Here is a 17,465-nt window from a genome sequence, read left to right as displayed (position 1 = left end):
GCGTATTTGCAGCCACCAAAAGAAACATAACGGTACTCGTGACCCAAGCCCAATCACAACCACCTAACAACAATAAAACCAAAGCTTAACTATATGCAATGCAAGCACCACACTACATTTATATACTACAAGTCGAATTTAAAGAGTTGTTTGGATTCTGTTTGAAACCCTTCACGAATGACAGATTTGTCAATTATTTATATTGAATTGGCCTTTTTGTCATTGAGAGGTCTTGCATGAGTAAATGAGGTCATGTTCAGCATGTGCCCTATGGTTACATCCTTACTGTGCAAGAACTTGTGTCTAAAAACATTGTACTCCATTTTCTACTATCCCATTTATGAAGATTGGACTGCCACAGAGTGCGCACTACCAATCAGTATTCTTCATCCTGCACTTGGCCTAGTCATCATGGGAACCAGAGTCAGGGGGTCCTTGGTAGTCGCACCAAGAATTTGATTACTCTTTCTGTAAAAACCTCTTTATTGCTGGGGGAAAATGTTTATACTATGCTGTACATTTTTGAAAAGTAAATGGCGCATCTTTGTCCAAGCAACTGTAAATACGACTGTCAACCAAATGTTGTATACTTGTTTCTACTAGATACTGGGATCGAATCCCTTGAAAAAAAACACAAGTGTGTTCTGCTAATGTGCAGATTGTAAGGAGTAGCACCTTTATTCACTGCATTACAGTAGATGCTTTCCAATCCCTCAACGTCCAGTACTACTAAGGCTTTCTTCTATGCTGCACCACTGACAGATTTTGAGGGAAGTTACAGATTTCAAGGCAATGCCACTCATTTCTTGCAAATGCTTTAAGAGGGAAATTTGGAACTGTTTGTTATACTAGTTTGTACAATTCTGGAAATGTAGAGGCATTGTTCTAATACAAATCCAACCACTTCGGTGAGTCCAGGTCTTCAAAAGGATGTTCCTGTAATTCCAGATTTGTAGATATTCTTTGTAAAACGCCTGGTGTTACCACCTACAAAACGTCTTCTTTAAACCTCTTTAAAGAAATACAATTTATGTAGTACTTCTGAGCCATGCTGGTGATGGGAGAATTTAGAAAAGTCAAGGCCATGTGACATTACATGAACAATCGATCCAATACAAGTATTGTATAGTAAATAAAACTTTATTTCTCTGTTTATCCCAGATTAACATACCAACACTTAAAAGTGAGCATATGATACATTTATGTATTAACTATTTACAATTTACAGCAGTGTAATCAATCTCTGGAAAATATAAGTACAAAAGCTAAGAGTAAACAATTGAGGTACTGCAATTTAGGCTGTCATAGCTGATCGCTTGAGAGTCTGTCCTTGAGAAACTATCAAAACTGAAGACCAGGAGTCAAACAAATTCATCAGAAAATCCTCGATTAAACCACCACTTCACACAATTATTGCACACGTAATTCAATCTTAAAAACAAGGTTAAAAAGGAGTTGAATCATTAGGTCTACGAAAAACCTCAATGGCAGTCTGAAAGGAGAAAGTCTTCATTGTGGAGGACTTGCCTTGTTAAATTCCCAGTTCTTTAAAACAAAATAAAAGGTGATGTAAAAAAAAAAAAGAGCATAAAAACATTGATATGTGACAATGCGTTCAAACAGCATTTGTTCTGCAAAAAGAAAACTCGTCTGTAGTCACGGCCTCCGTTCCTTTGGTACCTCGTCATAGGAAGGCCTGGTAGTGCATTGGATTTCTCTTAACCTACAGCATGGTCAGTCCTCAAGTGAAGAAAAGGGAAATCAATGTTTCTAAGCAGCATATCAAGTTACACATTATCAGTGTATTAAATGTCCTCAAGTTGATGTCCGGAGCCAAGGCTATAGAAGAGAAGAAAAATAGAAGAAAAATGTTATTAAAGTCAAGAAATCAGTTTTAACAATAAAGACAACATCTTTAGGAAAGAAAGTTTATAGGAAAGAAATCTTGTGGAGGGTCAGTCGTACAATCTTGGCTGTTTAAAAGAAAAGGCTTGAACAGGGTAACGCAAATATCAGGTGCTACCTTAATAGCCCTGACATAACCTTCTACCTATTTTTTTGTCCACAATCCTGACTTGGTCATTAGCTGGGGTTTTACAAATCTTCTAACAAAACTCCTCTCCAATAAAATCATGCAGCGTTTACTATTGCAGCCATCATATTCAATGTAATGTAAAATGAGACTGTAAAGGCTACAATACTTTAGAAAAACATGACTGAGACCCTCCTAGTAGGTTACAGCAAGCGACAATAAATTAGATTTAAACTGTACAGGTAACATGCACTAGGAAAAAGTTAAATTGTTGAACCAATGCTGTTGTCGGGCTGGTGCTGGGATTTTTGTCATTCTACTTAAAGTGATACTTTTTAGTGTACTTTGATGGGAAATGATTTTATTTTTCCATATACTTTTCAAATGGCTCCAGGTACAGACATGATTTGGAAATCTTTAAACAGCTTCCAGGTGGCTCCATTACAGCACAGTGATTACCGCTGCAGCCAGATGCGAAGGCAATGGCACAAAGAGAGGCTCATGTCCCATTCCTTAGTTACATCAAGTATTCCATGCTCCCCAGAAAGCACAAAGAACAACATAACTGCCATGATTAGGTTGTGAGTTATCAAAGGAGAAATTACTTACTGGTAATCTTGTTTCAATTGATTCTTCTCTCACATATTCCTCACCTTGATAGATTATCTCCTCAGCTGCTCTGTAAACTTTGACAGGGGGTGGAGTGTGGCATCACGTCGTCTCTAGACTCCCTCGTGTCTTTACCGTGCCACCCCTCGATTCCAGATGCAACGTTGATTGGTACTTAAGGAATGTACTACGCTCCCTTAAGTCAGTTCCCCCCCTTTTTTCACCCGGGCTCAGCCTTCGAGAGAAAGAATCTTGTGAAAGAACAGAAGAGTACTAAAGTACCTCATTCATATTACAAAACCAATTAAAAATCTCTTTTTTTGTACGGAACGAAAGCCAATTAAGCCAATCAAGTCCCAAACTAGGACGTCATGTTTTAATTATTGTATTTTTAAATGAAGCATCACTGAGCGCCCTCTCTTCCCCTCTCATTCACAATTAGCAAAGAAAGGAAAACACACACCAACAAGCTCCTCATCAGCTTCCTTAGAGTGGTATGCAGGGGGACTGATGAGTAATCTCTGGGAGAAGAATCCATAGAAAGAACATTACCAGTAAGTAATTTCTCCTTCAATGGATTTCATTCTCCCACAGATTACTCATCTTGATAGACTCCCAATGCAGTGCCCTTAGAAGGAGGTGGTACTGGAAGTTAAATTAACAAGATCTGCAGCACTTGCCTACCAAAGTTGGCATCAGCACCTCATAACAGGTCCAAGCTGTAGTATTTGGCAAAAGTGTTCTATGAAGCTGTGAAAACCCTGGTGGAGTGAGTCCTTAAACCTGGAGGCACTTCCTTAGCCGCTCCCTGCATATCTATAACACTATCCAGCAGGAAATTGTCTGTTTTGTAACTGCTCGTCCTAACTTAAACTGGGAAAAGGCAACAAAGACAGATTGTTCCTCCTGAAGGTACTGGCCACAGCCAGGTAATAACTCAATGACCTCTTAGGATTAGGTTTATGGAGTCTCTCCTCCTTCTTGGAACAGCAAGGTGGTGGGAAAAACACCAGAAGGTCCACATTCTTTGGGAAATGTGAAACTCTGAAGCCACCTTAGGCAAGAAATTGGGACGTACTCTTAAAAACAACTCCTCCTTAAAGAGCATTAGGAATGGTGGCTTACAAGAGAGCAATTGTAGCTCACTGACATGGCTAGCGGAGGGAACTGCCACCAAGAAGGTGGTCTTCAACGTGTATGGGAGTGAGGGGTCCCCAGGCCCCCTCGCGCCGTACACTCCTCAGTACAAGGCTTGGACCCTTGCCCTAATGTAAAGTTAACCACGGTTGACTGCTACAAAGATGGGACTACTGAGCAGGACACGAGGCATCCATCTTTTGTGCCCCCTTTCGACTCATCTTGGGTAAACAGGCCTCACTGCGATAGTACAGCAATGCTCAGCTCCCCTTCCACCGCAGCAGCCAAGGACAGAGACACACACACACAAGGCACGCAGGCAACTGGCTGGCCCCCACCCTTGCACTCCCCCTGCGAAGGAAAGCTCTGCGCTCCCATTCTCACGCTGAAGCCGGAGAAAGTTGCAACAACCAATATGATACAGTTTTCTTCCTCTGAGATCACTGCTAGCATGAGAACCAGCATGTGAACCAGGATGAACTAAGCATTTTCTGCTCGTTCGTCCCCATAAACGTGCAAGCCACCCACCCCCATTTAGAGCAATGTATTGCCATCTTGACCCTGCGCTCTCTGTAAGGTATGTCTCTCAAGTGCCAGACCCTCGCCTGTGCTGCGAAACCCACCCAACACACCCACTACTAACTTTAAGCATTTTACTACAATATATGTTTTTTTTTCTCACACTAATAGGTTTGAAGTTTAGGAGATATGTGAAACACAGCTTGATTCTTTTTACATGCACAATAAAGGTCAAGGCCTCTAATTAAAGCCACGAATGACCCAATTGTACTGACAATAATTATTATGTGTAACTTGTGTAGAAATATGAAAAGTAGCATAAAATGTTTTAGATAATTTGTTATTTAGTGTTTTTCGAATGCAACATATTAGCTCAGGTAGTGACCACAGTGACCGGACCCTGACCTGCGTGGAGCACAAGATATTTGACGTCTGTCATCTCGTCAGCCACTCAACCAACCAGAAGGAAGAGATGCCACCCACACCTACAGCACCACACCGCCTGGCCAATCGGGTCCATTTAGCATTTTTTGTTAGAGTTACTTTGATATATATACAAGTATGATGTAAATGTTTGGTAGGGTTTTTTTGGGTTATTTCCTAGCTGGAGAAATAAACCATCCTTTGAACTCTTGCAGCCGGGTCTCGGTGCCTTCTTCCCCGAAAGGGGTTGCGGTGGTTATTTTATTTTCTCTCACACGTAGTAAACCGGGGAAAGGCACCTACATTTTTGGTGACCCCCACGACGTTATTTAGAGAGGTGCCTCGAGGCCTGTACCGCCCGGCAGCGAGATCCAGGGCGCCCCCAGCAAAACCATCGCCTGTGCGGTTGACCAGACTGTGCACACCAAGAAGAAAGGGTCAAGGGTTCCCGGTTGACGAATACCTGATCGAGAAGGCTGCTCGCCAAGGCAGGCCACGGCTTGGTTGGGGGACGAACCTGAGCGAGGTCCGGCCGTGAGCGGTGACCCTCTGAGTACCTGACTGAACACGTGGAATCCCGGTTGCAAAGACCCCAAAGGAAGGTAAGGGGAAAAACAGGAAGAAGGGAATTAGCAAACAAAGGGAAGGTAGTTAAGAATAGGGTCTGTGTGAGTGACGGTGAGGCTTTTCTGATCTATCCTTTATATGGCCATTAGGTGTTGTAAGAAGTGAGAAGAGAAGTGGTATCTTAGCCCGTACGGGGTAGAAGGAGGCGCCGCGTAGCATTTGTCCCGACCAAGTGCAGAATAGAGATAAAGAGAAAAATAGTAGCAGTCTCGTATATTGAGTAGACTCGGAGTAGTTTTTAGAATATTCTTTTTCCGTGGAGGTAAGAAATCTTGAGACATAATAAAGGTGAAAGAGGTGGGGAGCGAATGCGAAATAGTAGGTAGAATAGGGAAGAAGAAAAATCAGGGACAGTAACGGGAATAGGGAAAGAACAAACGCGCGCAGGCAGTGCATGTGTATGTTGCATGATTATATGTTTGTCGGTCTGCTTTGTGTACATGTCTTGTTGAACACGCTAAAGTATTTTAGTACAAGTAACCTTTTTGATTGATGAATAATAGGCAAAGAAATAAATTGTGAGAGGTGACCAGGTAACACCTCTCAGAAAGAACAGCTAATGTGACATTACATAATTGCAAGCTTTGATAAACAACGTATTTTTCACATATTGTAACTGACATATCAAGTGAGAGGTGGGAAGGGACTCAAGGGTACCAGAACACACAAGAAAGGAAAAGAAGCATTGCCATGGGTGGAGTAACGCCACTGGCACATATTTGCCAGCACCTTCCACTATATAGTGACAGGATACAGAAGTATCACGATCAGTGGATCACTGAGATAAAAGGAGATGGAGTTATACCAATTTGGCCAGAAGGATGGTCATTCGACAAAAGAGTGTTGGACCTAGTATCAACACATTTGCTAGCACGATACAAAGGGAAACAGTTACAGAACCGGAGAGAAGTGTTAGATTTATGGCGAATGTCCGAGGAAGTTACCCCCACGGCAGAGGTAGGTACAAGCCGAATGATAGAAAAGCAGAAAATACCTGAAGTAAGCGGGACACCAAAAGGGGAGTGCTCAACAACTACAACCGAGAACGAAGTAACAAAAATCTAACCCTTAATGACCAGGCCAGCAGTAGGGTTTAGTGAGCCCCTGTATATACCACCCACCCCCACTGCTCAGTGCGGGGCAACAGCCCCTGAGCTTCCACCATATGACAAAGGAGGCCTGTACGGCCCCACAAGTGCGCCTCCTGTGGACATAGCACGTTTAACAGGCGATTTAAATCACCAGCTAGCACGCGCACAAATGGAAATAACGCGGTTAAGAGCTCTATGTGACAAAGGGCAAATGCTGCCAGGGGGAGGGGAGGTACCCCCGCTGTCACTGGCAGATCTCACCCCCCCCGATAGGGGCAGTAAGCAATGCAACCCCAGCAGCCTCGGTATCAGGGCAATCTATAGCATCGCAAGGGACATCATCACAGCAAAGACAAGAACAAGAGTGGCAGTCAGGACAGTTCCTGTTCCAATTGAATAACAAGGCAGTAAGAATTATATGCCCAAACACACCGGAGAGTCAACAAAGCAGAGATCTGGGTGAAAGACAAGGAAGCGAACCCAGGGAAAACTGGGAGGATAATAGCGAGCTAGAGTCAGAGATAGAAGAAGTATGGGATGATTTAGATGAATACGAAGAGGCAGCTGCCGCAGAAGGTTCCCCACTGCCAAACTGCCGTTACCCAGGCACACTATCACCACCATTATGGCAAGGTAGATTAAGACAACGAACAGGGAGGACAGGAAACATACTGGTAAGTAAAACGAAAAAAGGGAGAACGAGCAAAACAGGAAAGAAACAGAAACTACAAATGCCACTGATACATAAAGGAGCAGGTAGGCCAAATTATAGTCCATGGGCCCAAATGGACAAAAACAACCTGTTAAAACTCCTCCTCCCGCTGACGGGAGGAGCAGCTAAGTGGATACATGTATTTGAGAAGAACACGGCAGGCGTGCCGTTAGCTATAGGTGATGTGAAAAGCTTATTAGTATCAGCAATCGGGGACCAAGCCGACACAATCTGGGAAAGGGCAGGGTTCCCGGGAGTAACAATGAGCTGTGATTGCCACGATGGATCACCATTCAATAATGTTCGAGCACAAGTGTGGGATGCATTGCGGCGTGCATTTCCAGACGTTCCAGATTTACATGCAGTGATGCAGTGCACGATGGAGGAGAACGAGGACCCTGCGCAATTCATTTTGCGCGTGCAAGACTTATGGAGAAGTGAAACTGGTACGGCATGGAATCAATCAACAGCTTTATTTTATTTTATCGTTAAAAAGGGGTTCCCGAAAGAGGTGCAGAAGTCCTTGGACAAAATAGCTGGGATCGAAGCCAAAGGGTGGCCTGAAATTCAGAGCATAATTGTACACCATTGGAGGAGGATCAAAGAGAAAGAAAAGGAGGTCACGCAAAAGAGGCTGGCCGACGAAGCAAAATTAGTGCAGACGAAATTAGTGAAGGTTGCCGCCCTTACTGCCAGCGTAACCGCAGACAGAGGAAACGAAGTAGAGGAAAACGCGGGAGGAAGACCCATTGGGACAGCAGCGCAGTGGGTTGGAGAGGACCAAGGATAGTGGAACGGAGAGGAACAGCCATGCCAAGGATCACAGTGGCAGAACAGGCTGGCCCAAGGAAGAGGTGGGTACCGTGGGCAGAGGGGAGGATACGGAGGAATGGGAAACAGAGGGTATGGTGGGCAAGGAGAAAGAGGAGGACAACAGGGGTGATGTTGGAATTGTGGAAGGTGGGGACATTATTCACGAGATTGTAGAATGCGACCATCAGGGTATTTTCAGGGGCAGCAGCAGCCCATGAACAATGAACAGGGGTGGGGCTGCCCACACCCAGGTAGCCCTTGTGGAGCTCCAATGGGGAGAGGGGGACAACAAGATCAGTACTGCTATGACCTCCAAATGCAACAAGCCAGCCCCACACAGCAGCAACAACAGCAAAACGCACTACAGCCCATGGCGAGACTAAACCCAGTAGGGAACATAAACAATAACCCTTTTGCAGCGGCCGCAAACGGTGCCCTTGCACCATTCCGTGGCGTAACGGTCGTAGGTGACAATGTTTTTTCAATGCCAGGCCAGCAAAAATACCAAGACTAGGACAGCCCACAGGGAGTACTTGCGTGTCCAGTCCTATCCACCACCCAAAGTGCAAATGAGGAACCAATAGTGGCGGCAGAGATAGAAAACAAGCAGTTCATCTTTATGTTAGACTCTGGAGCAGAAAAATCATGTCTCACAGAAGGGCGGTTTCAGCTCTCAGGAAGAAATTTGGAGACGCAGGGGTTCTCTGGGGCTATTTTAAAAGTTCCTTATACAAAAGATCTTGATGTAACAGTAGGGGGAAAAACAGTGCGTGCACCCTTATTGTATTACGAAGACGCGCCAATCAATTTGATGGGACGAGACTTGCTCAGTAAGTTAAACATGACCATAGCCTTTACTGAAAGAGGGATAGTGTGCTCGACGCCAGGGGTATGCCCCTTACGAGCACTCCTGATAATAAGCACGATTACAAAGGAAGTTGCAGTAAGAGGGATCCCCATTGACATGGACATGTTTGTCTATGGAATACAGGTATTAGCCCGAGTAGTGCCTGAAATAGCACAAAAAGAGTGGAGAATACCATCAGACTTCATATTCCGCCCAATCACACCAACAGATGTAGTGCCAGGCACAATTATATCTATAGACATTGAGGCAGTTCAAGTTTCCAACAAACGCATCGTGGTTATAGGCCTGGACGCGCAGGGACGCGAGTGGAGAAGTGTGCTATGCATAGAGCCGAACATAATGCTAAAAGATATAACTGATGAAGAATTGTTTACCGATTACGAGGGGGATGGAGAAATAATAATGGAAATAAGCATACCATGTGACATTATGATCCAATACAGAGAAATACACAACCCACTCATGGCTAACATAAAGGCCCCACTGACAATATTTGAGGAAGACTTGGCCAGGGTAGCACCTGAAATTTGGACTACAGGGCCACACGATGTGGGATTGTTGCATGAGGTGACTCCCATAAAGATAAAACTGAAACCAGGTGCCCTCCCACCCACAGTGAAACAATACCCAATATCCAAAGAAGCAGAGGAAGGCATTATAGAAACAGTGAATGCACTACTAAGCCAGGTTATCTTAGTGCCATCAACTTCCCCATGCAACACAGCGATTTTTCCGATTAAAAAAGCAAAAGGAGGGGCGTGGAGAATGGTCCAGGATCTCCGCCCACTCAATGACATCATCCAAAAAGAGTTCCCATTAGTGCCTAACCCGGCATCAATATTGTGCAGTATACCAAAAGAGGCAACTTGCTTCACTGTCATTAATTTGAAAAATGCCCTTTTCTCTGTGCCACTCGCACCAGAGTCGCAGTGCCTTACAGCCTTTACATTAGGAAACAGCAGATATGAACACCGCAGACTCCCACAGGGGTATTGCGAGAGCCCAAGCATTTTTAACAGAGTACTGCGAGAAGACATCGGCAACATAGATGTAGGGAGCACCATTATAGAGTACGTAGAGGATTTACTCGTCTGCAGCAAAACAGAAGAAGAGTGTAGAGAAGACTCAATAACATTGCTTAACGTATTGGCTGCCAAGGGATACAAGGTGGACAAAGGAAAGTTACAATACTGCCTTGCAGACGTTGTATATCTTGGCCAGCAAATATCTAAAGATGGAAAAAGAATACTACCAGACAGAGCTGCTGCCATTCGACACATTGTTATACCAAAGACAGTGAAGGACCATATGTAACTATTGCCGAGCATGGATCCTCGATTATGCAGCATACACACGGCCAATGCTACAAGCACTGAAGGAAGCACAGAAGAACAGGGCCCCAATAAAATGGACACTTGAGACAATTGCCTAATTCTCTCGATTAAAAGACCTTATTGCAGACGCCCCAGTCCTTGCAAATCCAGATTATGAAAGGGAATTTTTCCTGTTTTCACACAGCAATGGAACATTGATGACAGCAGTATTGACACAAAAGACATCGCTAGGCCACAAACCATAAGCGTACTACAGTGGAATATTAGACCCAGTAATGCAGGGACATTTCGCTTGCGAACAGGCCCTCGGCTGCAGCGGCCTTCGCCATTGAGAAAAGTGCCACGATTGTAATGGGATGTTCAGTGACGCTATATGCGGAACACTCATTATTTGCTATCTTGGAAAGATCAAAATCTACTCTCACAACACAGAGAGCATCTGCTTATGAAATACTAATATCCAGTCCAAATGTACACGTGGTCAGATGCAAGACAGTGAACCCAGCCACATTCATTACAGAGCCATGCACAACTGAAGATTTACAGGAACACGATTGTAACACGTATGAGGGAGAGGGCGATGACATTCCCAAAGCAAGAGAAAATGCCCTTACAGAAGGAGAAATCTATTTCATAGACGGGTCAGCATCCATAAACTCAGAGACAGGAGAGAAACATGTGGGGATGCCAATAGTGCGCATGGAAGAAGACACATAGGAAGTGATTGTTCAAAAGCGCCTCCCCTCACATTACTCTGCCCAAGCAGCCGAACTGACTGCACTGATCAGCGCATTACATACAGCCAAAGATTGTGCCGTAACAATATATTCAGACTCAGCTTACGCCACCACCACAGTTCATTCAGGGCTATCACGCTGACGAAGGAGAGATTTCAGAAGAGCAGACGGGTCCCCCATACAACATGCCACGTTACTAAATGAACTAATAGAAGCTTTAGCAGAGCCATCGGTAGTGGCAGTGGTTAAATGCCAAGCCCATACCAATAACACAGACGCTGTCTCATTGGTGAACGCGGCAGCCGACACAGCAGCGAAGGAAGCCTTGTACTTCAATAAGACACCAACATCAGAGTACGTTGTAAAAACAGCCACAGCAGAACAACCAGCAGAAGCATACAGTAACACACCCATAGCACAATTGATAGAACTCCAGAGAAGGGCCCCACCGGAAGAACAGGAGTTGTGGGGCAAACAAGGATGTAAACAATCAGCCACAGATCTCATTTGGAGACAGGAAACGACAGGCAAGGTAGTGATGCCTGTAGAATTATTAGAAGTAGCGTTCCAACAATTGCATTTCCCAGCTCACGTTGCAAAACAACACATCGCCTCAGACATTCAGGAGGATTGGTTTGTTCCCAATCTGCATGAATACATGTCTAAATTTGTGATTGAATGTACTACAAACAATTCAGGAATGACATTGCGAACTCTGTGTGGCACTTTGCCACGCCCTACAGGTCCATTCAGAGAACTACATATCGACTACGCCGATATGGCAGAAAGATGTAATGGAGCGAGATACTTGATTGTGGTGGTATGCCCTTTTTCGCGGTGGGTGGAAGCGGGCCCCTGTCCCCATCCGGATGCAAAATGTGCTGCCAAGTTCCTTGTGCGAGAAGTATTCTCGCGGTGGGGAATCTGTGAAGTGATCCGTTCAGACAACGGCACGCACTTTGTGAATGATCTCTTCAAAGAAGTAACCTCCCTTCTGGGGGTGAAACAAACTATGTTCAAGTTATCATCCAATGGCCAATGGAGTTGTGGAGAGGATCAACAGGCTGCTCAAAAGCAATTTATCAAAATTATGCAGCACGTTGAAAAAAACAAATTGGGTATATTGTCTGCCCCTAGCACTGTTCCAACTCAGAAATCAGCCATGCAAGGATCACCATTTAAGCCCGCACGAAATTGTGACGGGGAGAAGAATGCACACGCCGCTCTCTCCTGTTAGGAGGGCGTCTGATGCACACAGGGCTGCCACAGTGCTGGGGGAAGAGTTTAAGGAATACCTAACACAGCTAAAGCGCGCAGTACGCAGCATAGCAAAACAAATTGCTCCGCCATTTACTGAAGATGTAGCAACAGACACCTCCATGCCGGCAGCAGATAGCCCGGAGGGGCCATTAATGCCAGGGCAACACATCTATGTTAGAAGCTTTGTAAGAAGGTGGAATTCACCAAGATTTCATGGTCCATACACAGTGTTATACAGCACCCCAACTGCAGTTAAAGAGAAGGGACTGAAATACTGGGTGCACCTCTCAGATGTGAGAAGGTTGCGCGGTGTCACACTCCCCCAAAATGAAACAGACTGTGTGGATGGCATTGCTAACACGGTCTGAAACGATGAAAACTACAACTAAGACAGGGAAAGAATAGTGAAAAAGCAAATTTTTTTTTAAAATATATTCTGTCTCTCTCTCTCTCTTTTCTTTTTACTTTTAAATCTCATATGAATCGTGTTATTTTTTCCATTTTTCTTCATTGTTTTTATGATAAATGGAAAGAAATTGTTAAATGCCTAATTGAGCAAAAAGATGAAAAAGAATGAACAATTGCAAATATATTTCTTTTCATGATGACTTAACGAATTTGTCTCGCCCACATAGGTTCAAGATGAGCCAATGCGATGAAACGGCTGAGCAGGCTGAAATGTTAGATAGAAATAGGGATGCCACTAGGCACAGTAGATTAAGTAATGTGGAATGCGTTATAAAATATGCTGCCATATTATTTGCAATAATGATGTTTTATTTTATTTAGTATAATGTTGTTTTGTTTGTGGCAAATGAAATGAACAAAGGGGGAGCGGGGCTAATATGACAAAACGAAGGTCTAAACTAATATGGACTGGAGTAACGACCATTTTGAAGGACACTTATAACGTTGAATCGAATAGTATAAATACAACGTCACCCTATGAACAATTGCATGTGAACAAAACTGCTATTCCATTGTTGAGTAATACTATGGCCAAGGAAATAGAGCTTGGATGGAATGTAAATGACGATTACTATTGGTTGACTCACTCCAGAAATACAAGCATACACACACACACGGCACCAGAAACCACTACTGAATACACAAGTCACCATGAACAACATTGATGATGCATGGTCCAGAATATGTCTGCTGCAATATCAACGAGTAGGTACCCAATTAAAAAACAAAAGAAGGAGGAGAAAAAGGGGAGCGGGAAAAAACAGATATGATATTCATCACAATCTGGGGTTAGATGAAATAGAGGACCCTCGACACCCTGACCAATCAAATAAATGGTATTCAGACATGAGCGCCGCAGCAAAGCAAGCAAGTAATGAAAGTTGCTACGTGTGCTCACTTATTCCTCATGCAACTGGAACCCCAAAAATGTTAGTTCCACAGAAAGTACCCTTGTCTGAGGCCCAATGTTTGATTCAACTGATGCTGTGTAGAATAAAAAAGACATTTCAGGCACACACAGTCGCCATGGAAAATTTGGAAAACGAACAAACATGCACCAGCAGACGACAAGGAGTAATCTGCCTCCAAGAGCCATTTTTCATCATAAAAGAGACAAGGTATGCAGAAGACAAGTGGCATGATGAAACGATTAAATGCAAAGCTGAGGGGTTTCGAGGGCTGCCAGACGAAACATACGAGTGGGAAAAAGAAACGTGCACCCCCCATCTGGTCACAGCATATCACCCAGCTGACATGGGTCACACCCCTGGAGAGACCCATAAAGATTCAAAGGGAAATACCGCACAAACTTTGCTTCCATGGAGAAGGGAAGGTGAATATGGGAACTGCACAGCAGTGCAATAAGACTTTAATAATACCAGATATAAAAAAGGCACTGCTGCATTAATGGGCATATACTGGATCTGTGGCAAACGAGCTTACCTGCATCTCCCAGCATCCTGGAGGGGCACTTGTGCCCTAGCCACACTTCACTCAGCACTAATGGTGATACCAGAGAGCCACGTTCAGTTTACAGCAAGGCCTTCGGCTGACAGTTCGATAGCAGGCCAATCGGCTGACATATCGGCAGCAGGGCAATCGGCTGAAACATCACAGCGCCCGATGAGACAATCACGGAGCCCCCAGCATACAAACTATTGTCAGAAGAAACATTGAGAACCAAGTTGTCACGCAGCAAAAGATCCAATTATATTTCGTCCAAATCGTCAGAACTCCTTGCTGAAATCCCACAGCAGTACAAGCTTTTCTCATCTGCAGAGACATTCTTTGCATCATTTCTAGCACCAGGCGTTCAAGCAAGGACAAACGCGAAATGGCTGCAGATAACACGCTGGGAGCTCATCCAGCTGGCTAACGACACTGAAGAAGGATTCAACATCATAAAAATAGAGCTCTGTGGACTGCGTCTGATGACGATGCAAAACAGATATGTCTTAGATCTTATCACGGCGGTGGACGGCGGTGTTTGCAAAAAAATTGGGGGGGCGTGTTGCACGTTCATACCAACTTCAGATGATGATAACGGGACACTGTCACACGTGATAACAGCAGTGCATAATTTAGGAGAAAGAATGAGAGCAGAAGGTGGAGCAGACAACAACACGTGGTTCGACAATCTGTTCAGCTGGATACCATCATGGGTGAACATAGCAGCGAAGATACTCATTCCCATTATTGTCTTTCTTCTCCTAATATTCTGTGTGTGCCAACTGGGACTAAGATGCTGTGAAAATAATATGCCTAATTCAGCGATGATGATGGTAACAGTGGGCCGACAAACAACGGTGGCTACCATGATAGATGCCCAAGTACAAACTGGAGAATACACCACACCGCAGTATAGAATGACTGCCATCTATAGGCAGTATGGGGACGTGGTCGATAGTCTACATCACACTACCATTAAAGAACCAAAGAACCTGCTGTGGTATAACGAGGTTTGGATAGATTTAGATGGGGATGGTGGGATATACCTAACGGTCACCCCAGAAGAATACGCAAGAAGAGGTAACAGCTTAAGAAGTGTGTGCAAAGCATGGATGCCAATAAAGGGTACACCCGCTTGGGATGAGGCTGTGGCTGAAGCTGAGCGCTACCGAAGGGAGAACGGAAAGAACGAGATAAGTAGTTTGTTACTTTAGATGTAACAAAAGGGGGGTATGTATGGGAGTGAGGGGTCCCCAGGCCCCCTCGCGCCGTACACTCCTCAGTACAAGGCTTGGACCACGTGCCTCCGGTAGTGGGATTGCCCCTTGCCCTTATGTTAAGTTAACCACGGTTGACTGCTACATAGATGGGACTACTGAGCAGGACACGAGGCACCCATCTTTTGTGCCCCTTTTCGACTCCATCTTGGGTAAACAGGCCTCACTGCGATAGTACAGCAATGCTCAGCTCCCCTTCCACTGCAGCAGCCAAGGACAGAGACACACACACACACACACACAAGGCGCGCAGGCAGCTGGCTGGCCCCCACCCTTGCACTCCCCCTTCGAAGGAAAGCTCTGCGCTCCCATTCTCACGCTGAAGCCGGAGAAAGTTGCAACAACCAATATGATACAGTTTTCTTCCTCTGAGATCACTGCTAGCATGAGAACCAGCATGTGAACCAGGATGAACTAAGCATTTTCTGCTCGTTCGTCCCCATAAACGTGCAAGCCACCCACCCCCATTTAGAGCAATTTATTGCCATTTTGACCCTGCGCTCCCTGTAAGGTATTTCTTTCAAGTGCCAGACCCTCGCCTGTGCTGCGAAACCCACCCAACACACTCACTACTAACCTTAAGCATTTTACTACAATATATGTTTTTTTTTCTCATACTAATAGGTTTGAAGTTTAGGAGATATGTGAAACACAGCTTGATTCTTTTTACATGCACAATAAAGGTCAAGGCCCCTAATTAAAGCCACGAATGACCCAATTGTAATGACAATAATTATTATGTGTAACTTGTGTAGAAATATGAAAAGTAGCATAAAATGTTTTAGATAATTTGTTATTTAGTGTTTTTCGAATGCAACGTATTATCTTAGGTAGTGACCACAGTGACCGGACCCTGACCTGCGTGGAGCACAAGATATTTGACGTCCGTCATCTCGTCAGCCACTCAACCAACCAGAAGAAAGAGATGCCACCCACACCTACAGCACCACACCGCCTGGCCAATCAGGTCCATTTAGCATTTTTTGTTAGAGTTACTTTAATTGATACATATACAAGTATGATGTAAATGTTTGGTAGGGGTTTTTTGGGTTATTTCCTAGCTGGAGAAATAAACCATCCTTTGAACTCTTGCAGCCGGGTCTCGGTGCCTTCTTCCCCGAAAGGGGTTGGGGTGGTTATTTTATTTTCTCTCACACGTAGTAAGCCGGGGAAAGGCACCTACAGAGCCAAACCGAGACAAGGAATGGTGGTGGATGGAATTTATTTACAAGGCCCTTCAAAAACTGGGCCATCAAAAGCATTGAAAAGAAGAAACCCTGCTCCAGCGTCCTCTTGAAAAGAGATAGGGCTACCAGATAGCTTTTAACCGTGCATACTTGAAGGCCTGTCTTGGCCAAGGTCAACAAAACTCCATCACAGTGGAAGTTGGGCATAGAAAAGGGCCTGCCCCCCTTCTCCTTTCACCACAGCACAAATCTCCACAGGCACGCATATAATGACCTAGTAGAAGATATGCGTGCAGCTAGCAACACCTCCAAAACCTCATCATCCAGGTTCCAGTCTTCATACCTTAACCTCCCACGAGCCATGCATGCAGATTGAGCGGTCAGGGGTTCAGGTGAATAACCCTGCCTTCCGACTGGGACACGAGGTCAGGCCTCAGAGGAAGCCAGAGAGGTGGACAAACGGCCAATCGCAGGTATTGATGGGAACGCATAGTGTAGACTGAAGACCGCCCCACCAGGAACACGTGGCCTCCAAAACCCCCCTCGGGGATATTCCCCCAAGCAGAACAGTCTGCATTTTCGCATAGTCCTTCATCGCAAGTAAGTCCAACGACGGGTTCCCCAGGAGAAAATCTCCTAGATGACCTCTGGGCAAATCTCCCACTCCTGAGAGACAATGCTCTGTCTGCTCAGAGAATATGCAACCTGTTCTCCACCCCTGCCATATGCACTGCATAGACAAAGATGTTGTTCTCCCTTAACCAGAATCATAGCTGCATGGCCTCATTAGGGGCAGCAATCACACTACTCCTCGCTTGTTGAGCTAATGTGTGGCCCTCTGTGTTGTCCATTAATGCCAGAGCATGTTTCCCCCCAGAGGGGGTGGTGCAAAAGATGTTGGCGAGCGCCTGATGGCTTGCCG

At 44.8% G+C, this 17,465-nt stretch overlaps 1 protein-coding gene across 3 annotated transcripts in view; it reads right to left on the bottom strand.

Moving 5' to 3' along the window:
- Positions 1 to 1,121: 1,121 nt before the first annotated feature.
- The window catches only part of GOLGA4 (golgin A4), a 2,156,782-nt gene continuing 2,140,438 nt past the window's right edge, over positions 1,122 to 17,465 (bottom strand). For all 3 annotated transcript variants that reach the window (XM_069613207.1, XM_069613208.1, XM_069613209.1), the window contains one exon: positions 1,122 to 1,839. Coding sequence is in view for 1 of the 3 variants with exons in the window: in XM_069613208.1 (XP_069469309.1) it covers positions 1,816 to 1,839 (24 nt within the window). In the remaining 2 variants the exon portion in view is untranslated. The remainder of the gene's footprint in view (positions 1,840 to 17,465) is intronic.

The sequence above is a fragment of the Ambystoma mexicanum genome, chromosome 5p, assembly GCF_040938575.1.
Source record: "Ambystoma mexicanum isolate Mex_15411 chromosome 5p, UKY_AmexF1_1, whole genome shotgun sequence".
NCBI classification, from domain to species: domain Eukaryota; kingdom Metazoa; phylum Chordata; class Amphibia; order Caudata; family Ambystomatidae; genus Ambystoma; species Ambystoma mexicanum.
Note: the sequence above shows the minus strand (reverse complement) of the source record. Positions and strands in the feature narration are given on the sequence as shown.